Genomic DNA, 23,091 nt, shown 5'->3' with positions numbered 1-23,091 from the left:
CTACATAATAGGGTTCACAAGCCACAACATCTAATGAATGGGTTTATAGATTTCATTGATGAGAATGGATGTAGAGAAAAAGGAGTTCACTAGAAACCACAGGATGGGATTCAGATTGAATCATTACCTTGTCCTTCATCCTGGCATTGACATGACTTTATGATGCTCACAGGAGGGGTTAAGGGCTCAGGGATGGAGCCATGTTGCAACCTTGAACAAATTAGTAGACTTATCCTGCCTCAGTTTTTCATCCATACAAAGGGGATAATGCTAGTACCCCATTATGATGATTATAAAAATAATATTGTACTGTTGTAATACATGATTATAACCACGGTACCTATTTGATAGGTGGAAAGGATTAAAGCACAAATACAAAATTCTTGGACTAACACCTCCCACAAAGCACAGAGTTACTACTAACTACCTTGCTGGGCTACTATTCTTATTTCACAGTTGAGGAAACTGAGGCTGAGAAAGTTAAGTCACGTGTGCAGGGCTGGTGAGTTGGTGCAGCCAGAAGCTAAACTCAGAGCCATCTGATTCTGAAGCAGCCTCTTCCCCAGGTGCTTCCTCTTTCCATTCTGGATGATAAACTTGGGTTTCTTCATTGAATAAAGAACATGGAGGTAGATAGAGAGAAGATGACTTCTGGGGACCAAGGAACAGGTAGAAGAAGCAAGAAGCTCTGGGGTGCTATTGCATAGTAGGGTGACTATAGATAATAATTGTGTACATATATATATTTCAAAGAGTTAGAGGAAAGGATTTTGAATGTTTTCATCATAAAAAAGTGATAAGCAGTGATACCTTACTTTAAGCATTACATAATGTTATGGTTTGGATGTAGAATATTCCCCAAGAGTGTGTGTTGAAGACTTGGTCCCCAATGCATCAAACATCCAGATCCTGCAGGTGGGGCTTTTGGGAAGTGATTGAATCATGAGGACTCTAACTCATTAGTAGATTAATCCATTTGATAGATCAGTGGTTTGACTGGACTATTGAGAGAAGGTGGAAAATATAGGCAGGTGGGGTGTGGTTGGAGGAAGCCAGTCACTGGGTGGGAGTAACATTGGGGACTATATCTTGTCCCTGGCCTCTTTCTTTCCTTTCTTTCTCTCTCTGTTTTCTGGCTGCCATGAGTAGAACAGCTCTCTTCCATTGTACCCTTCCGCCATGATGTTTTGCCTCACCTCAGGCTCAAAGGAATGGAGTCAACCAACCATGAATTGAAACCTCTGAAATCATGAGCCAAAATAAACCTCTCCTAGGAGATTATGGAGCATCATAGGGGCTTTTGAGAAAGGGTCTTTCATTTTTCTTTTCTTTTTTTTCAGCGGGGGGGTAGTGGGGGGTTGATCTCAGGGGTATTCAACCACTGAGCCCCATCCCCAGCCCTATTATATTTAGAGACAGGGTCTCACTGAGTTGCTTAGGGCCTTGCTTTTGCTGAGGATGGCTTTGAACTCGCAATCCTCCTGCCTCCTAGGAGGAGAGATTTATTATATTCTTGTCAGATATTTTGGTTACAATGACCAAAAGCTGTCTAACCCATACAATGTATACCAGCACTGAAGCAATACATGGGGTTCTGTAAATATGTACGATTTTATGTTTTTATGGATTCTTTAAGAATAAATTCAAATTTCAAACAATTTTAGAAAATGAATGGCTATTCATCTTTTTCTGGTTAAGAGCTTCTGAAAGAAAAAGCTGATGGGATCCAAGAAACCCTACATCAATTCTCCTTGGGAAAGTCCCACTGTCTCTGGGTGAGGGCGGGGCTTTCACTCTGAGGTTTTCCTGGGGATTTTTTGCTACCATGGCACATGCCAGAAGGTGTCGAAACCAAGAAGAGCTGAGAGCTGCAGGGCCCTGGTTCCATAGTCAGGGCTGGCTCTGCATTTGCTCGGGTTGAAACATGTTTGTTGAACAGAATGTGCGGTACCTGGAGCAGATGGCAGTTCTGTGGTTGCAGACACACAGGTGGCTCTCCCTTTGAGCACCTCTCCCTGCAGCCTGATCTCTCTGTGTGTACCCTTTACTTTCTCTTTGGATTGTCTGGAGATGCAGAAATTTGGATTTGTCTTCGATAAATCCGCATTCCAGTATTGTGCATGGCAGTTGGGTCTACTGATTATATCTCAGATTGGGGGAAATCCCTAAGTGTGAATTCTTTCTTTCTTTCTTTTTTTTTAATTGGAGATGGACACATACATTTATTTATTTTTATGTGGTGCTGAGGATCGAACCCAGTGCCTCACACGTGCTAGGCAAGTGCTCTACCACTGAGCCCCAACCCCAGCTCCTAAGTTGGGATTCTGTTCCTGTCATTAACTCTCCTTTGGCTTACCTGCCCCATGCCTCAGTTTTCTGAGCTGTAAAATGGGAATAACATAACACACAGTATCACAGGGTGGTTGAGAAGATTTATGGAGTTTATGTGAGTCCAGGGTTTAGTGCAGTGAGATCCCAGAGATGTCAGTCTTTCCTGTTGCTATGCTCATGTTCATAGCAGCAGAAATGGTAGCCGTGGTAGAAAGAGCACAGAGCTATCAATTTCATAAAGGGTTCACTTTGGGACTCCTTATTTGAATTTATATTCGGCTTTTGGGTGTACATCTGTTGGGAAATCAAGCAAGGTTTGGTTTTAGAGCTCTGAGTCATATTTTACACCCCAATTCCAATCTATCCTTTTCTTGTAGCATCTTATGAAAGCCATGCCAGTGTGTCATTGGCATCTCTGTCATTTGCCGAGGGTATCTGAGCTATGTGAGAGGGAGCTAGCGAGGACTAAAAAGAGAAGAGGAAGACGGGTTTGGGTTGAACTTATATCCTAGAGTTTTGAATCCCCCAAAGTCACTGAGTGATGAAGGATTACCCTGTCCTCAGTGTCCCTCTGCCCTGGAGCAATGTGTCAGGGAAGCACCGTGGTGATGCTTGTAACTTTTTATTTGTATACACACACACACACACACACACACACACGGACAGTCTTGGTTTGTGTGGCGTTTGTGAACTTCATATGGCAGCATAGATCTGCTCATTAAGCATCTACTGTGCTTAGCACCCGCCTCGCACGTGGTGGGTGCTTAGTAACTACTCATGGAGAAAATGGCTTATGGTGCGTGTTCTTTTAGGATGCCTTGGCATGAGCATCATTAAGTGCAGGGAAAGGACATTTCCCAGAATCATCTGCTTCTGGCACTTATGCAGGTCAGGATGGCTGAAGGGGACATGGAAACCAGAGATGGGCCAACATTTCATCGTGAGGGGACCTGAAGTCAAAAGTCGCTGGCATTGGTGCGCTTCTGGTCTGGGTGGAGAGTGTGGCCTGGCCTTGAGGGAGGAATGGCTGCATTTGCTGTCACCATGTCCCTGTGCCACCATAGTGCCTGGAGCATCATAGGGGCTTTTGAGAAAGGGTCTTTCATTTTTCTTTTTTCATTTTTTTTTGCAGGGGGTGGGTAGTGGGGGGTTGAACTCAGGGCCACTCAACCACTGAGCCACATCCCCAGCCCTATTTGGTATTTTATTTAGAGACAGGGTCTTACTGAGTTGCTTAGGGACTTGCTTTTGCCAAGACTGGCTTTGAAATCGTGATCCTCCTGCCTCAGCCCCCCAGGCTGCTGGGATTACAGGTGTGGGCCACCATGTCTGGCTTTCTTTTCTTCTTTATGACTTCATGATTTAATCTTTTAGATTTATTTTTACTTGATATCTATATCTATATGTGGTATATATACCCAGATGTTTTGAAATAGGTACACATTGTGGAATGGCTAAGTTAGATTAATTTGTGATTATTTCACATAATCATCATTTTTTAATAGTGGGAATACTTACAAAATACTCTCAGTGATTTTCAAGTGTACCATATGTGATTATTAACCAAAGTGACCACGTCATATAACAGATCTCTTGATCCTTGCTCCTTGTTAGAAATTGCTTATGAGAATTTCTTTTAAGGAGAGAGGTCACAGTGAGACAGGAACTCACTTGGGATGCTTCCTGCTCATTTATGGGAGTGCAGGAGAAGAGGGAGGGTCGGGAGGCTGTAGGTGCCTCACTAGTGGGGCAGCTGCCCAGCAGGAAGAAGCATGGGTTGGGGAAGAGAGTGCAAAGGGATAGGACAAACAACACAGAAGACAGCTTCCACTACCACCAACCACTCTTGTGTGGCTCCAGCCCTTACCATGCATCAAACCTTGCTCAGGTGCCCAATATGGAGTAACTCATTTAATCCTTACCACAACTCATGAGATAAGCACCATGCTACCTCCATATTATGCTGAGCAAAAGGAAGCTCAGAGAAGTTCAGCAACTTGCCTAGAGCTAGGAAGTGGTGGTGCCAAAGATTCCATTCTGGAATTTTGACCTGATTGGCATTGAGAAATAATAGCACAATAAAGAAAGTAAGATAGAATCTTGAAATTATTCATTTATTTCAAAAGGAAGTAGAAAAGGGGGTGGGGGGGAGAAAACAAGATCCGATGGGACAAAGAAAACAAATAGCAAGATGACAAATAGCAAACTGATAAATTTAAACCATGTCAGTAATCACATGAAATATAAATAGGCTAAATATATCAGTCATAAGATCCGGAGATTCAGATAAGGTTTAAAAAGCTAGACCCAACTCTATACTGCCTACGAGAGAGACACATTTGAACTCTAAAGACAGAAAACAAAAAGCAAAAGATAAAAAAGGATTCCCCATGCTAAAGTTAGATTTTGGAAACCTAACTTCCACTTCCACCTGTCCCACAAAGTAAATTTAAGACAGGGTGTTGCCAGGGATGGAGAAGACCATTTCATAATGATAAAGAGGTCAATTCATCAAGAAGAAATAATCATTTAAATGCTCAGGCATCAAATAGCCAAGCTCCAAAATGCATGGAACAAAAATGAACAGGGTGGCCAGAAGGAAAAAAAAAAAAACAAGAATCCACAATCACAGTCAGAGATTTTGATAGCCTTCTCTCAAAAATTGCTAGAAAATCAGGAAGAATATAGAATATGTGGACAACAAGGTAAAAACCATTTGGTATGGCATTTAGAGTTAGGAAGTTAACCAGGGAGATAAAATCGAATCCTGAAAATCCAGGTAGTCTGGTTTGAGTGTCTGTTGCCAGCAGTCCTGGTGTCCCGGAGACCCACGGGGAGGACAAAGGACCGGGATGGTTTTGAAGGACAAAGAATCCTAGAGCAGAGGCACAGTTAGGAAAACAGAAGAGGAAAGGGGGATCTTAATGATGGAGGGCTCTATACTCTGTCTCCTTTGAGGCTTGCTAGCACGTAGATGGAAAATCAGAATATCTGTGACTGACTCTTGGGTGGTGGACTGTGGTTCTTTGAATGAACCCAAAGCAGAGCCATGTGGAACACTGTGTTTTAGTCCTTGGTTAAGATGGAACTGAGAGGAGTAAACAAATGTAGACCCAGGACTGAGGCTCACTCCCACCTGGGCAAGTCCTGTTACCGTGTTATCCCTCCGTTTCTCTGTCAAGTGGAGGATTCATTCATTCACTTATTTTTCTATGCAACCAATAGTCAATTAGACTTTTGCAAGATAATCAAACCCTGTACGAGGTATTGCGACCAAAGGAGACAAGTGTCCCTTCCAACAAGGAACTCACAGCCTAGTAAGGAAGAAAGGCAATAAACTAGTGAACAAAGAAACACGAGGGATAGGGTAGGGTAGGATAGGACAGGAGCACTGGTAAAAGCAAAGGAAGAAAAGGCGGGAGAGAGGGGAGACATGACCCAGGGGGCCAAGGGGACATTCTGAGAAGATGCAGAGATGTGCAGAGATCCAGGTGAGCCATAGGGACGTCCGAATGGAGGAAAGGGGACATCCTAGGCAGGGGAAACAGGAAGGGCAGGGGTCCTGATGGGAACCTTTTTGGGGAGGTCCAAGGAGGCCAGGGGCTGCAGTAGTGATCAAGGTCAGCAATGGGGGGCCTTGTAGCCATGGTAACAGTGCTGGTCCTTACTTGGAATGAGATGGGGACTAATGGGAGGTTTCCTAGCATTCAGATGCCAGGATCAGGCTCCTATTTTTTTTTTAAACCACCATGGCTTCAGAGTAAGAAACAGAGTGCAGGCAAGCCAAGTAAGGAACAGGGGAACAGCTCAAGTGAAGGGGAGAGGGGAAGGGGGCGCAGGGCCCAGTGCAGAGAAGGAGATGGGGACGGGTGGGGAGCTCTAGAAGATCCTGAGGGTGGAGCGAACAGAACTGGATGATGGATGAGACGTGTGGTGAGAAAGAATGAGACTTGTCAAAGAGGACTCCAAGGTGGTGGGTCTGAGCATGTGGGTGGAGGGAGGGGCCATTTTCTTAAGATGGGGGGGCAATCTTTCCCAATTCCTGTAAAGGCTGTCTCAGGGATGAAATGAGAAAGTGGCTGTGAAGACACTTCTGGAACTTGAAAGCACCATCTGGAGGTAAAAGATGAAAAATTAGAAAGCCACTTTGAAGTTGTTAATTCTCAAATGTGCCCAGATACCTCTGTTCTAAGACCAAAAGAAAGAAAGAAAAAAAACAGTGTTGATTTTTCTCATTGGCATTTTTATCTTTAATAAGGTTATTCTAGATGGATCCGTGGTTCATTCAAGGATCTGTTTCACTTCATCGAGGAATATTTCACAGTAATTCTGATTTTCATCTTATGTGTTAAAGTGGATATTATATATATATATATATAATCTTAGCCATGCTTCTTAAAAATTCCCCCACCTCTCATTTTCTAAGCTGTGATGTTGCTTTGATAATTTTATCACCCTTCCCCACATAATAGGACTCAATAAAACTATTTTAAGCTTAAATGAAAAAAAAGATATTGTCCAGGAACATTTTTTATTTTTCCCTGAATCATTCCTCATGCAGCTTAGGGTGTTCACCCCTGATTTAGGCCACCTTGGGTCTGATTGTGTTTTTAAGGAACTCATTGCTCACTTTCAGAGCTATTTTAGGCTCTCTTGGTCATTTTAAAATGGCGGCCTCGGCAGACAAATTAGTTATACAGAAGGAAGCTGTATATTTTTTCAGTTGTTTAGAACAATAAGGTAGCCTGAAACACATTAATTTTTACAAATGAGTCAACAGAAAAATTCCGAAGTCCAGATCGATTAATTCAGTTTTCAACACTGTGAAGAAAGAGAATGTGGGAAGTGGGATTGTCCAGTGGGGACACTAATACCCATGCCAAGTGTTGCTGTGGAGAATAGTGTTTGTGAAACTCCTAGTTCAGTGTTTCAGTGGGCCCAGGCTGCAGGGTGAGGTACCGATTCTTTTAAGGAAATTAAAAAGAAGCAGTTGAGAGGACAGATCTACTCATCCACATTCTTATTCTCTTGTCTACCATTCTCTCTTCCATCTGCCATTTCCTCCTTGTTTTTCTCTTTCCCATTCATTCCTGCTCACTCATACTCTGGTTCCTTTAGCAAATGTTTACAGACTCCGTTTTAGCTAGCTTTTTCATCATTTTGACCAGAAGACTTGAGAAGAACAAGTAGAGGAGAGGAAGTGTATTTGGGTCTCATGGATGGTCAACTCCAAAGCTCTTAGACTAAAGTGAGGCAGAAGGGAGGTGTGGTGGAGGAAAGCAGCTCAGGTCATGACTCAAGAAGGGAAGTGGGTGGAGGAGAGAGAGGGAGAGAGAGATTGATTTGCTCACCAGGGACAAAATATACACCCCAATGACCCACCTCCTGCAGCCGCTCCCTACCCATCTTCAGTTACCACCCAGTTAACCCCTGTGAGGGGATTCATCCACTGATCACAATCTAATCATTTTGCCTCTAAACATTCTCACATTATTTCGCACATGAACTTTTGGGGGACACCTCATATCTAAACCATAACAGAGTCTTTATGAACCCAGGTTTTGTTAAGGTTGCAGGATCTTTCGTTGTGGACAGGAAATGAATACTATAGGAAGTGAACAGAATACTCAATTCCTTTGTCTTGAAACTAGGATATTGACTCTTGAAAGGGAAGTGGTGTTAGGGAGAAATGCCATTAATGTTTCTGGAATATATGGAAGGAGTGTGATGGGGAGAAGAAGAGCTGACCTCAAGAAAGCTTTCTGAGATGCCAATTTGATTGAAGAAAGGCTGGCTGAAGTTCCTCAGGAAGGACCAACTGTATACTCTGGGCCTGGCCCACTCCCCCACATCCTCCTCATGACATAATCCCATCTCAGGCTCTGGGAATAATCTGGTCTCAAGGAAGTTCAATGCAAATTCTCCAAGGCCAAACTGAAGCCTGGGTTCTGTTCTGTTCCACATCTCCAGGTTACACGTGGCCCTGCTCTCTCTGGAGTCTTCTGGACCTGAACCCTTCTGTGCCCTGATTGGCAGGTAGCTATCTTTCCCTGGCCTCTCTGGATTTGGTTGCTCCCAAGAACATGGAGGCCCTAGGGGGAGGTCCCTGTTCTCTCCTCTCTGACTGCATTCTGTGGTGGGCTCTCCTCCAAGGGGATGTTCTCTTCCTGTTCTGGTCACACCCTCCTGGAATCCACATGAACTTCTGTTTCAACTTGCTTTAATCCATGGTTAAGCCTTGATCTCAGGTGTCTGAATTCCCCAAACCTCCACTACAAACAGATAATCCTCAGTTTTCATGGTGGGGTTACCACTTCTAGCCCTATCCTAAGTGAATTCATTAAAAAAAAAAAAAGGAAAAGAATTAAGGGGACATTTCTGGTGACCAGAAAGGCCAAGCAGAATGAAAGCTGGTTGGCCAATTGCCCCTGCAGAGCACTTGATAAACGTCCCTAGGTCACTACACAGCACAACTGTTCCCAACTTATTTAATAGGCCACGTCTCAACATAAGCCCAGTCATCAATAAACACTTCCTCACGCAGCTTAGGCTGTTCACCCCTGATGTAGGCCACCTTGGGTCTGACTGTGTTTTTAAGGAATTCATTGCTCACCGGTGGCTTTGTAAAATAAAACCATATTTTACCTATTCTTGTCCTATTCTGTCCTCCTTGAACTTACCTAGTTATTCATTCCACTCCAACCTCTAAGATAATGAAGATAATCACAATTTTTCATTATTTTTTTGCTCATTCATTTCTATGTGGCAGCAAACCCTCAGAAAGTTCCAGTGGGAACTGACCTCCTCAACATGGCTATGGCAGCTGCTCCCAGCTCACGGGGGCAGTTGCTGACCAAGGGGCATAAGTGGGTAATTTGTAGTCTGGATGAGCTCTAGACGTGTGACAAGGGGCATGGGACCCAGAAGAACTCCCCACACTAGACCCCTTCACATGCTTCCTGTAGGGTTTGAATAGTACTGAAAATCCTCTCAGAGGAAGAGAAGGAAATTATTCTCTGTTGATGGCGAAAAAGCCAATACAGAGATCATCAGAAGTGAGGAAGCTCAGAGTAACTTTCACAGTCAATTTTTTTGGTTTTGGATTTAACCCAGGGACACTTAACCACTGAGCCACATCCCCAGCTCTTATTTTATTTTCTATTTAGAGACAGGGTCTCACTAAGTTGCTTAGGGCCTAAGTTGCTAAGGCTGGCTTTGAACTCAAGATCCTCCTGCCTCAGCCTCCCGAGTTGCTGGAATTACAGGCATGCACCACTGCACCTGGCTTCCCAGTCAAATATTTTAATAACCTCTCATGAATGTTTTCGACTTCCTTCCATGTGGTTCTCTGAAGATCAGTCTTGTATTTGTTTTGTTCATTTTTTTTTTTTTTGCAGTGCTGGGGATGGAACCCAGCCAGGGCTCTGCACCTGCTCTCCTGCTGAGCTACGTGCCTAGCCCTCATTTGACTTCTGTCTTGGAAAAGGAGTGGACACATGTCCCACATGACCACATGGGGACGAGACACTTACCCAGAGTGCTTCATGTTTTGGGGCTTATCCATCCGGACGGCAAGTTTGATTTTGAGGTCTTGATCAGGGCAGTTTTTGGAGACTGTCATTTTGTGCCACTCAGACTGTTTGGGGCTGTTTGGGGTGGGATGGAGGATGACCTGTAGGGAACAAAGGGACAAATGTGTTAGTGGGACAATACAAGCATCACGATGGGCATGTTTTTGTGGATCAGAGACTTTGCTGCTGAGATGTGGAGTGACGTGTCCAGGTCCCACAGCCAACGTGTCATCTACTCACAGAGGCTGGCCAGGCCTGAAGACAGACAGGGCATTCTCTTGCTCCCTTCTCTCTTTTCCTGGCCAAGTTTGTTTAAAAAAAAGTAAGGATCATGACTTTTGTGATTTTTTGTTGCTTTTCCAAAGTTGAAAAACACAAAGGAAACCCTGATCAGAGAACGGTGTTATTACCATCATCCAATAATATAGATGAATGAAAGAGGCCAAGCTAGAGACCACTTCTACTCCATTCCTTTCTTCCTTCTATATTCTCTCTCTCTCTCTCTCTCTATCTCCATATATATATATATATATATATATATATATATATATATATATATGTGTGTGTGTGTGTGTGTGTATGTGTGTGCATTTTAATTGTAGAATATTATATATTCATTTTTTTTTATACGGTGCTGAGGATCAAACATGTGCTAGGCAAGTGCTCTACCACTAAGCCCTCTCCCCCCTATTCTTTTTTTAAATTTTTTTTTAGTTGTAGATGGACACAATACCTTTATTTTGTTTATTTAATTTGTTTATGTGGTGTAGGGGATCAAACCCAGTGCCTCACGAATGCCAGGCAAGTGCTCTGCCACTGAGCCACACCCCAGCCCCTCCCATTCTTTAGGATATCTTTTACTATTGCAAGAAGAGAAATTCCTCAAAACCCACAGAGGAAAATAGAAAGGATGTTATCAAATAGATAAGAAGTGTTAAGATGGCGAGAAGGAAGTCAGGTGTGGTGGCGCACACCTGTAATCCCAGAGGCTCAGGAGGCTGAGGCAGGAGGATCGTGAGTTCAAAGTCAGCCTCAGCAAATTAGTGAGACCCTAAGCAACTTAGAAAGGCCCTAAGCAACTCAATGAGACCCTGTCTCTAAATAAAATATAAAAAAGGGCTGGGGATGTGGCTCAGTGGTTCAGCCACTTGGGTTTAATCCTGCCCCCCCACCCCCGGCCAAAAAAAAGTAGATGTAGACAAGGGAAAGGGGTCTTTTAAGGGTCACAAGTCAGTCAGCCCAATTCACCTGGACTGGCAATCTTGTCCCACACCATCCAGCTTTGCCCTGGCATGGAAGGAGGCATAGGTAGCTTGGTGAGAGATCAGCTCCAGGAAAATGCTTTTCAGAGGCACACATCAGAGATGGCTCTTAGACCTGGGTGTCCTACCTCGGTTCTCATTGCCTCAGAGGCTGGAGGTGACAGAGAAGTGGACAACCTGGGCAATCCACTTTCTCACTCTGGTTGTCAGAAACCAGATAGAATCTGCAGAACATGCAGTCGGGGAGGAGTGGAGTCGCTGGAAGAGCTATGCTAAGGAAACATAGGCACAACAAACGCTGGGCTCTGTCTCCTGCGATGGCAGCACGCCCAGCTTTGTTCAGGTAGCTTGGGCTGTTTTCAAAGCATCTATTTTCCCCAGGTGCAGGGAAAGCAGGTTCCTTTCCTGGGCTCCTTTCCCCAGTGGAGAGGGTTAGAAGAGACTCAAAGTCTCAGCAGTGGACACTCTGGCCTTCCTGGTCCAGCCTCAGCTTTGCTCTGTCCTGCCAGCATGGTCCGTGCTTGGAGGACAGGTGCACATGGCCTTCCCCGTGACCTGAATAAGGGCTCGGAGAAGGGGACTGGGGCAGAAACACGGCAACGTGCTTCCATTGTGTGATATTTCCACCCATCTCTCTTTGGGGCCTGACCCTTTTTTCCATTAACTTCCCTCTCGATGATGAAAGAAAATTGATAACTTCTTGCAAAACACAAAATTCCAGTTTCCCCAGTGTTTTATGATGTGGTTGAAACAGAAGAAGTGGCTGCCAAAGATGTTTGATCAAGCTCAACTTCAGGGAAATATTTTTTGAGCAATGAGCTCAATACCCAGATGCCAACATTTAACATTAAATTTGTTTACTTTGTATTCGTATACTACCTTATCACATGTATCAAAGATAGACACAAATGTATAAATTTTAAAATGATGGGATAGAGATCAAGAAAAAAAAATCCCTAATTTCTAGTACACTTGGCCTTCTGTATCCTTAGGTTTCGTTTTGATGGATTCAATCAACTAAAGATTGAAAATGTTTGGGAAATAAATCTGCACTCAACATGGTACAGACCTTTTCTTGTCTTTCTTCCCTAAACATTACAGAATAGAACAACAGCTATTTACATAGTATTTACATTCTATTAGTGTTATGGTGTGGATGTGAGGTGTCCCCCAAAAGCTCACGTGTGAGACGGTGCAAGAAGGTCCAGAGGAGACATGACTGGGTGGTGACAGCCTTAACCCAACCAGTGAATTAATCCCCTGATGGGATTAACTGGGTGGTGGCTGGAGGCAGGTGGGTGTGGCTGGAGGGGGGCATTGGGGGCGTGGCTTTGGGGTCTCTATTTGTCTCTGGAGAGTGGAGTCTCTCTCTGCTTCCTGATCACCATGTGAGCTGCTTCCCTCCACCACACTCTTCCTCCATGATGTCCTGCCTCCCCTCGAGCCCGAGGAGTGGAGCCTAGTGGAGCCTGCTGTCTATGGACTGAGACCTCTGAAACTGTGAGCCATCAAATAAACCTTTCCTCCTCTACAGTTGTTCTGGTCAGATCCTTTAGTCACAGCAGCTAAAAAGCTGACTAAAACAATTAGGTAATATAAGTAATAGATGGTTTAAAGCAGATGCAAAGTAGGGGATATGCAAGCAGCACACATTTTACACAGGAGACCTGAGCATTCAAAGATTCTGGTATCTGCAGGGGGTCCTGGAACCAGGCCCCAGGTACTGAGTGATCATTGCTGGTCATTGTGGCCATGTTCTATGGTGAGCTATATTTTAAGGGATCATCTCTATTTAGGGCAAGGTGCATTGTTAATGACACTGGGTGTAAACCCAATAGAGTAAATCCCTATAGTTCTGGGAGTTTTCTAAATACTGTCATACCATCCTGACGGACAGCTTGTCCTCTCTGGTCATGCCCCGCAGGCTGAATCTGGGTGGTGACTCTGGCATCTTTTTTATTTTTCCTAAACTTGCATTACTAGTGTCACCTTCAAATCAGAATCCCCTGCTTGTGATCTTTTTAGGCCTTTTGATCATTCTGTGAGGGTTAATTGGACAACTATGTGTAAGTGTCTAAGTTCACAAAACTGGCACTAGCAAACCTCTCCGGGCCAATATGGCATAGGACAAATGATGGAAATGAAGAGGAACTCGGGGTGTCATGGCATTGGGAAGACCTCTCCCTTCCCTTAAGGATGCCCACCTGTCACCCTACAATGCATTCCAGATCTGAAGTCCTGACACTTTTGGAGATGGGAAGAGGGAGCTGCTGGACCCAGTGAAGCTGGCCCCCTGTCCTGAGCTAGTTTGGCCCAGGAGTGGCCAGGTTGGGAGGTAATGAGTGGCAGGGACGGGCTGGTGGGAGCAACCCAGGCAGGCAGCAGGAAAGGTCCTTGGCTGGCTTCTCTGCTCCTTCCCGCTTGGCAAAGTAGGACAGGAGCGGTGCCCTGGGCACCCGGAGCTCATTAACAAGCCTCCCACCATATGGATCCTGGGCGCGTGTCCCACCAGCAATATGGTGTCCATTTAAGATGCAAATGGCTGCTGCTCATTCCTGGTCACTCCACAGTGACCTCCTTCCCCTCCCTGTGGTCACTCCCTGGGGAGACCTCTTCTGCAGAGTGGGTGGAGAGATGAGGTCACTGCGGTTCTCTTGCATCTGGGTCCCCACCCTTGACCGCCCCTGTATAAGTGTCAGCCCTGTTGAGTGATGAGGGTCCTTCTGGGGGCATGGGAGCCCTGGGCAGATCAGACACCTCATCTGCACATTCCAGGCTGCTAATCAAGCACTTTGTCATCTCAGCCAAGGCCCATGTGTGCTGGGCTTTGATGTGGGGTGGCTGGTATGGCGACCACAGCCCCCCTGCAGTAGGCTGCACCCCAGCCAGCTGCAGCTTCTCCTAGTCACCTGGGCATGTAGTGGAACTGGCTGGGGACTGCTTTACTCTGGGTCCTCACCTGGCTGATCTCCACAGCTGAGCCTGGATCTCTCTCCCTACCTGTTTGCACGCCCTGGGAAAGGCATCCCTGCTCCTCAGACTGACTTCTGCCCACTTACCACACTGCACAGAAATTTCTGGATTTTATGCCTGTGCCCTGTGAGCTCTGAGAGGCTAATGATTTTTGCTTGCTTTTATCCCTGCTTACTCGGCACACGGCACTAATGATTAGGCACAGCAGGCCTGCAATCATATTTGTGGAAAAAAAAGTTTGATAACATTGCAGTGTTGGCTTGGGTGTGGGGAAACAGGCACTCTCTCATGCCTTTTGTGGAGGTATAAAATGGCATATGGACAGTTTGGCAGTAACTGTTAAATTCAAATTGTGTTCAGCAAAATATTTCTTTTGAAATTCATCTTGTAGGCATATGCAAGAAAAAATAAATAAATTTGAGGCTACACACCAAAGCATTCTTTATGCTTTATACCCAAAGATGAAATAATCTAAAAATTCATCAACAGAAGATGTATTGAATGAAATATATCTGCACAGTGGAATACTATACAGCCATATAAAAAAGAACTGGGTCACTATGGGTTGCAGTGGACTCATTTCCAAATATGCTGATGTTCCAACTGATGGATAGGGCAGTAGTTATAAAGTAACTTTCAGTTGTGCTTTCTGTTCTTAAATAGAGGAATGCACACACACACACATGCTGTGAATGTATGTGCAGATAATATTTTGGGAAGGATATGCCAGGAATTGCAAAAAAATATTTTTCATTTTCATTGCAAAAAACATTTTCATTGTGGTATCTGGTCAAGGTGAAAGAAACTGTTATGGTTTGTATTTGAGATGACCCAGAAAAGTTCATGTGTAAGACAGTGCAGGAAGGTCCAGAGGAGAAATGACTGGGTGGTGAGAGCCTTAACCCAACCAGTGAATGAACCCCTGATGGGATTAACTGGGTGGTGGCTGGAGGCAGGTGGGTGTGGCTGGAGGAGGGGGCATTGGGGCGTGGCTTTGGGGTCTCTATTTGTCTCTGGAGAGTGGAGTCTCTCTCTGCATCCTGATCACCATGTGAGCTGCTTCCCTCCACCACACTCTTCCTCCATGATGTCCTGCCTCCCCTCGAGTCCCGAGGAGTGGAGTCTGCTGCCTAGGGACTGAGAGACACTGTGAGCCTTCAAATAAACTTTTCCTCCTCTAAAACTGTTCTGGTTGGGTCCTTTAGTGACAGTAGCGAAGAAGCTGACCAAAACAGGGATCATTAGTTTCCACTAGTATCCATTTTTAAACCATCTGCATGGATTATTTCTTCAATTAAAATAGTTAGCAAAGAAGAAACAGACTAAAAATGGTTGAATGGATCACTTGGATTTGCAATGTAATTCTGCTACCACTTGATAGAATCAGCACACAGAAGCACTCTCCCATAGGGTACCCAGAGTAACCTCACCTAAAAAAGACAGCAATGCCACACAGGTGGCACACGCCTGTAATCCCAGCAGCTCTGGAGGCTGAGGCAGAGGCTGAGGCAGGAGGATTGTAAGTTCAAAGCCAGCCTCAGCATAAGCGAGGCCCTGAGCAACTCAGTGAGACCCTGTCTCTAAATAAAATACAAAATAGGGCTGGGGATGTGGCTCAATGGTTGGGTGTCCCTGAGTTCAATCCCTAGTATCCCACCCCTCAAAAAAAAGACAGCACTGCTGTCTCCCCATGGAGCTTTCTCAGTCCAGCGGGGTCAGCTCTCCCTCCCGGTCTCATTGGGGATCAGTCCAGTGGAGGATGTGGGCAGAGGGCTGCCGTGGTGCCCAAGGTCCATGGCGGTGAGGACTGGCATTTGCTCAGAGAGATCGTGTGTGGCTTTGGAAGGCCTGGGAGGTGGGGAAGAGTTTTTCAGGCAGAGGGCCAGCCCCTGGGGAGGAGAAGCACTTGGCTCATCTGACCTGTCCAGGTGCCGGTGGCAGAGGGTGCCCAGCCAGCAGGAGGAGGCAGGCAGGCCAGCCCCATGAAGATGGTGGACATTTCTTAGGCGTGAAGCAAGTGTCAATCATCCAGGAACAAGTGGCCGTGTGGTCTGGGGCAAGCTCGTGGCCTCGGCCACCGCAGAGCCTAGGGCTTCACCACTGCAGAGCGTCAGTGTGGTGTAGGGAAGGTGCCCTGGAGTTGAGCTGCCTCCATTCCTCGTCAGCTACTTAACCCCCCGGGACTCCTGTGCTTCTCTGCACCAGTGAGACTGGGGAGAAGTCCCTGCCTCGGTGGGCACACTTGTGAAGGGTCCCTGAGGGGCTGAGCCTGGCCTGTGGGGCATGGAGGATGCACAGGCCCCTCCCTGACCTGGGGGCTCTGGGGGCCCCTCGCCTCCCACAGGAATCAGTTCTCTCATCTATACTACAAAGAATTTGAAGAACTCATGGCTTAAACTCTCCTGAGAGGACATGATGGGGAATCAGGAAAGTGCCGGTATCATCTGTATTGCTGCATTTGTAGACCATTTCCTGGGCACCCTGTGTTCTGTGCAGCCCATCTGGGGACCCAAGGGGAGTCGCCCTGAACTGGACAGTTCCATGCCTCTCTGCCAACACCCATAGGCTGGATCCTGAGAGTCTCCTGATTTTTGACATCTGCCTTCGTGAGAAAAGAGAAGGAAAAGACAAAGACAGCCTGCTTCTCCCGCTCTGTGTCCCCACGGACAGAAGTGAACACCTGTCACTGCTCAAAGGAAACAGCTAAGCCCTTTCTTTCAGTCCCCTCCTTTCTGGGGAGGGACACTGTTTCTGCTCTTAGCCTTATTTACTTTTTGTTTGGCCTCCGTCTGTGATCTGTGTTTTAGAAATATGATTCCAGGGAAAACCTAGAGATGAAAGGAAGGAAAAATCACAGACACAAAGGGAAGGAAAAGGAAAGCACAGGAAGTGAGGTCTGGCGGGTCCCGCCAGGTGTGTGTGCCACGTGCATCTGGGGGTGCCCACCTTTCTCTAGATGATAGACCAGAGATGCAGAGAGGATGCCTTCAGGAGGGATTATGCAGCCAACCAATATGAATGAACTCTAAATCGTTTCCCCTAAATTTCATATATTGAAGATATGTAACCACCAACATGTCTGTATCTGGAGATACTGATAAATAAAGCTAAATGAAGCCGGGCACAGTGGCACACACCTGTAATCCCAGCAGCTTGGGAGGCTGAGGCAGGAGGATCAAGAGTTCAAAGCCAGCCTTAGCAATTTAGTGAGGCCCTAAGCAACTCAGTGAGACTCTGTCTCTAAATAAAATAATAAAATATATTTTTTAAAAAAAACCTGGGGATGAGGCTCACTGGTTAAGTGCCCCTGGGTTCAATCCCCAGTGCCAATAGAAAAAAAAAAAAAAAAAAAGCTCAACAAGGTCATAAGGATGGGGTCATAATCTGAAGGATTGGTGACCTATTTATAAAAAGAAGATGTGTCCCATCTCCCACACAGGGAGAAGGTGCCCATCTATAATCCAGAAAAATGAACGCTTCCCAGAAAGAGAAACTTCCTCTTTTTGGGGTGTGCTGGGGATTGAACCCAGGAGCACTCAACCACTGAGCCCCACCCCCAGCCCTGTTTTGTATTTTATTTAGAGACAGGGCCTCACTGAGTTGCTTACAAGCTCGATAAGTTGCTGAGGCTGGCTTTGAACCTTCAATCCTCCTGCCTCAGCCTCCAGAGCTGTTGGGATGACAGACTTGAGCCACGGCACCTGCCCCTTCCTGACTCTTGATTTAGGATGCTCTGGATTCCAGAACTGTGAGAGATTACATCTCCCTGGGTCAAGCCATCCAGTCTGTGGTAATTTGTTACGGCAGCCCAATACAAAATAACAAAGAAACAAATCATTGAAAGTATAAACAAAGAAACAAATCATTGAAAGTATAAACAAAGAAACAAATCATTGAAAGTCTCTCTGCTGCACACTGGGTATTGGGTGGAGAACAAAATAGTTTACGTTCCTATTCCCAAGGAGCTTTTAGAATTCCCTGGGGGAGACAGAGACCAAGATTTCTGAGTTCCCCCTTTCTGTCTCATCGGTGGAGAAGGTGGGCAGAGGGATGCTGTGGTGCAGATGGCAGTCAGGAGAGGGCTCTCCAGAGACTGGCATTTACTCAGGGAAGGCATCTATGCCTCTGGAAGACTCGGAAGAAGCCATGTGGGGTGATGGAACAAATTAAGCCAGCAAGTGACAAATCCAACATCTGAAAGTATTGGCTGCTGCTCGGTGCAGATCAAAAGGCGGGATGAAAAGAGAGGTGTCTCTAGGATCCCAGTGGTCCCCAAGCGGGTTGGTACCACCTCTTGGGGATGTTTCAGAACATTGTAGGACAGTTTGGTTGACAAAATAAATGAGACTGGCATTGAATGGGTGGGGCCTGTTCAACATTCAGGGAGGAGTGAGATGCTCCTCTGAAAGGAGGAGCTGGCCTGTGTCCCACCTGACTTTTGAATACTGCCATCAGATATGAACAGGGATGGAAAAAACTGCTTACAAGAAACTCAGTCTACATTCTGCCTCCGACACTTCAAATCAAAGCATGTTTGGCATATTTCCAGCGAAATGAGGGACATTTTGCCCGGAGTTGCTCACCACTGCATTCAATCAGTTTACTGGTGCTCAGCACCACTCCATAGTGGACTTGGTAGCTGTCACCTTCACGGTGACTCTCCAGGTGGGGTCAAGCAAACTACTGCTTCTTAAGGACTAGAGTATTTTCATTTTGAAATTTTTTGGGGAGGTACTGGGAATTAAACCCAGGGGCTCTTGGCCACTGAGCCCCATCCCCAGCCCTTTTCGTATTTTATTTAGAGACAGGGTCTCACTGAGTTGCTTAGAACCTCACTAAGTTGCTGAGGCTGGTTTTGAACTTGTGATCCTCCTGCCTCAAGCTCCTGAGCCTCTGGGATCACAGGTGTGTGCACCACACCTGGCTTCATTTTGAATTTTTGTTTACTACTAATTTGTCCCCCTTCCCCTGCTTTTATGCCATTATGTTAATGTTAACATTGTTAAATGAGTATATAGCTATAATCTGAGAATTGTATATGATGATAGTCAAGGGCATTACAAATTTTTGCTTATAAAGGGTGGCTGGGCCCAATGACGTTGAGAATCCCTTCTTTATCTTCTCCAATGCATACTCTTGTTAGTTCAGGTTTATAGAGGAGAACCACCTGAGGTTCAGAGAGGTTGAGGGACCTGCCCAAGGTCACACAGCTCATGTAGAGTAGAGGCTAGGATTTTCAATCCCAAAGCTGGGCCTCTCAGAACTTGGCAGTGCTGCTTCTTGGCGACCTATGTGTTGGATACACAGCCAGAACGCCCATTCTGTGGAGCTCTTTTGGATACCTCTTATGACAGGAGCACTTACCCGCCCGAGCTCCTTGTCCTCCAAGGCCAGGACACCTGTGCTCTCTGTGAACAGCTTCACCTTCACCGCGGGCAGTGCGTGGGTCGTGGAGAAGTCACCCTGGGTGCCCCAGCTGTGGACAAAGAATCAGAGAGGTCAGTGTGGAATCTTCCTTCTTTCCTTAGGCTGAGTAAATGCAGGATGGCCGTCACACCCTCCTGCCATCCTCCCCAAAGCTACCAGAGAGACAAAGCATTAGTTAACTTATTAGGCAAAGGCAAAGACAGATACTTAGAAACTCTCCAGGGTCTTCACAGAGCACGGTAAGGAATCACTTGGAATGAGCATGAAATCAAGTTGGTGAGAACTTTCCCCCATGTATTTGCTACAGCTACACATTATTCCAGGGCATCTATTAAAACTTTCTTTCATCTTCTGGATCTCTAGTCCTTGGAAACTAAAGTTTTAAATTTTGAGATGAGGCTTCACTTTAGCCAAAGTCTCATTGTAAATGAGACTTTGGGGAGGTGGGAGCCCCATTTCCACTGGCACTTGGAGATGAGTTTAAAAAAGAAACAAGTGACTGGGTATGGTGACACAGCCTGTAATTCCAGTGACTCTAGAGGCCGAGAAAGGAGTATCACAGGTTAGAGGCCAGCCTCAGCCATGTAATGAGACTCTATCTTAAAATAAAAAATAAAGAGGACTAGGGATTTAGTTCAGTGGTAGAGCACCCCTAGGCTCCTTGCATGAGAAAGTCTTGAAACCTGGAAGTCTGTACTGTATAAAAGATACTGGGAGCAAAGGGTGGTGCTCACTGGGTGTGGTGTCACACGCCTGTAATCCCAACAGCCTGGGAGGCTGAGGCAGGAGGATAGCAAGTTCAAAGCCAGCCTCAGCAAAAGCAAGGCCCTAAGCAACTCAGTGAGACCCTGTCTCTAAATAAAGTACAAAAAAGGGCTGGGGATGGGGCTCAGTGGTCAAGTGCCCCTGAGTTCCATCCCTGGTACCCCTCCCCATAAAAATGGGTGGTGCTCAGCCTTTGGAGAAGACTCGGCTGAGCCAGTACCAATGCTAAATAAGCCTTGCTCTTCTGCATCTCCAAGGGCCATTTGTCTCTTTCCAGTGCCATGATTTTCTGTAACAATTTCTCATTTCACATTCTAGCAATCATTGGGTCTGCTTAACTTGTGTGATAGTTTAATAGCAGAACCCGTGCATACTCTGTAAGCTCTAGGACTGCAGGGACCATATGTGTTTGGTGCATATTGAATACTCAGAACTCAGCACAGTGCCTGACACATAGGAGATGTGATAAATGTTTGCTGAATGAATAAATGATGCAAAATGTATATTCATTTACAGAACTAGGAAAGAGTAGAGCTACATTTTATATGGAACTTTTTCACTTCCCCTCATTAAAATAATTTCTATATTATAAAATATTTATTAAAACATTATTTAAATGACATCATAATATCACACCTATGGATACATTATAGTTTTTTTCTTTTTAACCCTGGTTCTTTCATTGAAATTCAGTTGGATATTAGCTTTTGATTTTATCACTAATTATTTCTTTGGGATACAGACCCAGAAGAGAGACATCTCTTCATTCACCAGCAAACGTTCAGAGCTCTTACGATATCGCAGGAACTGTGTGCATACATAGACACTGTCAAGTCTTGGGATACCTGTTTCCAAAAACCTTTCCAGGAAGGCAGTGACTATCTTCTCCATCTGGGTGTGAGAGCACTAATCAAAGGGTCTCCTCCTGGCCCACCCTGGCGTCATTCCTCACCTATCTTCTGCCCTGTTTTGTCATTATTAGGTTCATGGTATTTCTTTGGCGACTAGTGAGCTTGATATCTTACCCTGTGCTTGTTGGTTGTTTATCTCTTCCTGTGTCAACTGTGGAAACCTAACTCCTAGTCTCACTGTTGCACTCCACCAAGTTGATTCCGTTGACTGAACTAAAAGACAGAGAGTGTCTATGGGGAGTCAGCAAGTGAGCCTCAGACTGTGGGGAGCCAGGTGCCCCAATGAGAAACCACAACAGTCACAATGGCAACAGGGAGCAGACACGGAGGCGGGCCCAAGACTGAGCAGAGAGACAGGTTCCAAGCCCAGCCGCAGAGTGGCTCAAGTACAGACAGAAACTCCTACTGATGGTTTGTCAGATTCTGCAGCACGTCCCTAAGAGAAGGGGACCTCTGTTCTAGCTAAGGTCACATAACAAGGTTTTGAACCGGACATCTTTAGCTCAAACCTTGGCTTAGTTACAATGTAAACTTGGGTATCTGGGACAAGTGAATTAACATTCCTGTACTTCAAGTTCCTCAGCTATAAAATAAGCTCAATTCACAGAGTAGTTGTAAAGGCTCAGAACAAGTGGGGAAACCAACAAATTTTGGCTACCTTCTTTACCCAAATTAACTGTGTGCTTGAATAAAGCAGGTGTCATTTACATTTGTGTCATCTATCTAATACATGTTTGTCCAGCACGTCTTAAGTGTTGAACCCCACACAAATAAAGCAAGATGGACACTGACATTCCTACTACACAGGTAAATGCAATTACGACAGCTGCCCTATGACAGGTGAGAAAACTAAAGAGAAACGCAAGGTCTGTTTTATTCCAGGGAATCGTGACCGAACTGGAGAAAAAGGCAAATCTCTTAATTCCCAAGTTATAGTTCTTACTGATATTATTGTCATAATTGTCAGTGATAAGCCTTACTAGTGATCAGCAGTATTGATGACAAAGTGACTATTCATTTATTATTTGTGATTAATTAGACTATCAGTCTCTTTGAGCCTTCATCACACTGGGTCCTGGGGATGAGAAAACATGCCCCTGGAAGCCAAAAGGGTTCTGGAATGAGAAGCTTTACACTACGCCATACACGTGACAGAAGTCCAGTGTCCCGGGGGGCATACCACCCTGTATCCTCATGATACTGTCTTTGGCCTGGTTTGTAAGGATCTCCTGGCCTGCTGAGCACTTTGCCTGAAGTCCTGTTGCCACCCAAGCATGCTCTGCTCCTTAGGCAGGTAAATGTAATGTGACTCAGACTCCAGGGTAATGCAAGGCTACTGAGGTCCTGCCCACTGGACAGAATTCAAGCCACCGGAAGTTACCTGACAGCCTCCTGCAACCTGACACCAAGTCACTTTTCCTTTCTACCAGGTCTGCAGCAATATTTTTGTCTTTCTGCCACGAGCCTTGGTTCACCCAAATTATCTATCAGACTTAGACATAGTGAGCTGGCCCAGGGAAGCCGACATAAGGAGACCCTCTAGCCTAATCAGGACAGGCTATGTAATCTTTGGGGCCCTGTGCAAAGTAAAAACACATGAAAAAAAAAATGCTATGAAAGATTCTTTTCCTCCGCTCAAACGCATGCTTCATTATCACTGGATGTTATTTACGAACGTACCTTCAGAGATACCATTAGCAAGAATTGCAATGTGGAAAAAAAAAAAAAAAGAATTGCAAGATGGCAACAAACCAGATGTGGGTCCCTTATAACTGGTGCAGCTGTGTGGTCCCATGCCCATAAACCCAGCTCTGAGCCAGATGCCACCCCACTGGTTAGCCTGGACCAACA

General features: G+C 45.5%; 1 protein-coding gene across 8 annotated transcripts in view; it reads right to left on the bottom strand.

Annotated features, from left to right (window-relative positions):
- Positions 1 to 23,091, bottom strand: part of Cadps (calcium dependent secretion activator) — a 480,326-nt gene that overhangs the window by 180,982 nt on the left and 276,253 nt on the right. For all 8 annotated transcript variants that reach the window (XM_058582090.1, XM_058582085.1, XM_058582091.1 and 5 more), the window contains exons 7-8: positions 19,502 to 19,613; positions 9,864 to 10,003 (exon numbers count right to left, since the gene is read on the bottom strand). In XM_058582090.1, coding sequence (XP_058438073.1) covers positions 9,864 to 10,003; positions 19,502 to 19,613 — 252 coding nt within the window. The remainder of the gene's footprint in view (positions 1 to 9,863; positions 10,004 to 19,501; positions 19,614 to 23,091) is intronic.

The sequence above is a fragment of the Marmota monax genome, unplaced genomic scaffold, assembly GCF_021218885.2.
Source record: "Marmota monax isolate L192 unplaced genomic scaffold, Marmota_monax_Labrador192_F-V1.1 WCK01_AAM20220418_F8-fsc00042, whole genome shotgun sequence".
NCBI lineage: Eukaryota > Metazoa > Chordata > Mammalia > Rodentia > Sciuridae > Marmota > Marmota monax.
Note: the sequence above shows the minus strand (reverse complement) of the source record. Positions and strands in the feature narration are given on the sequence as shown.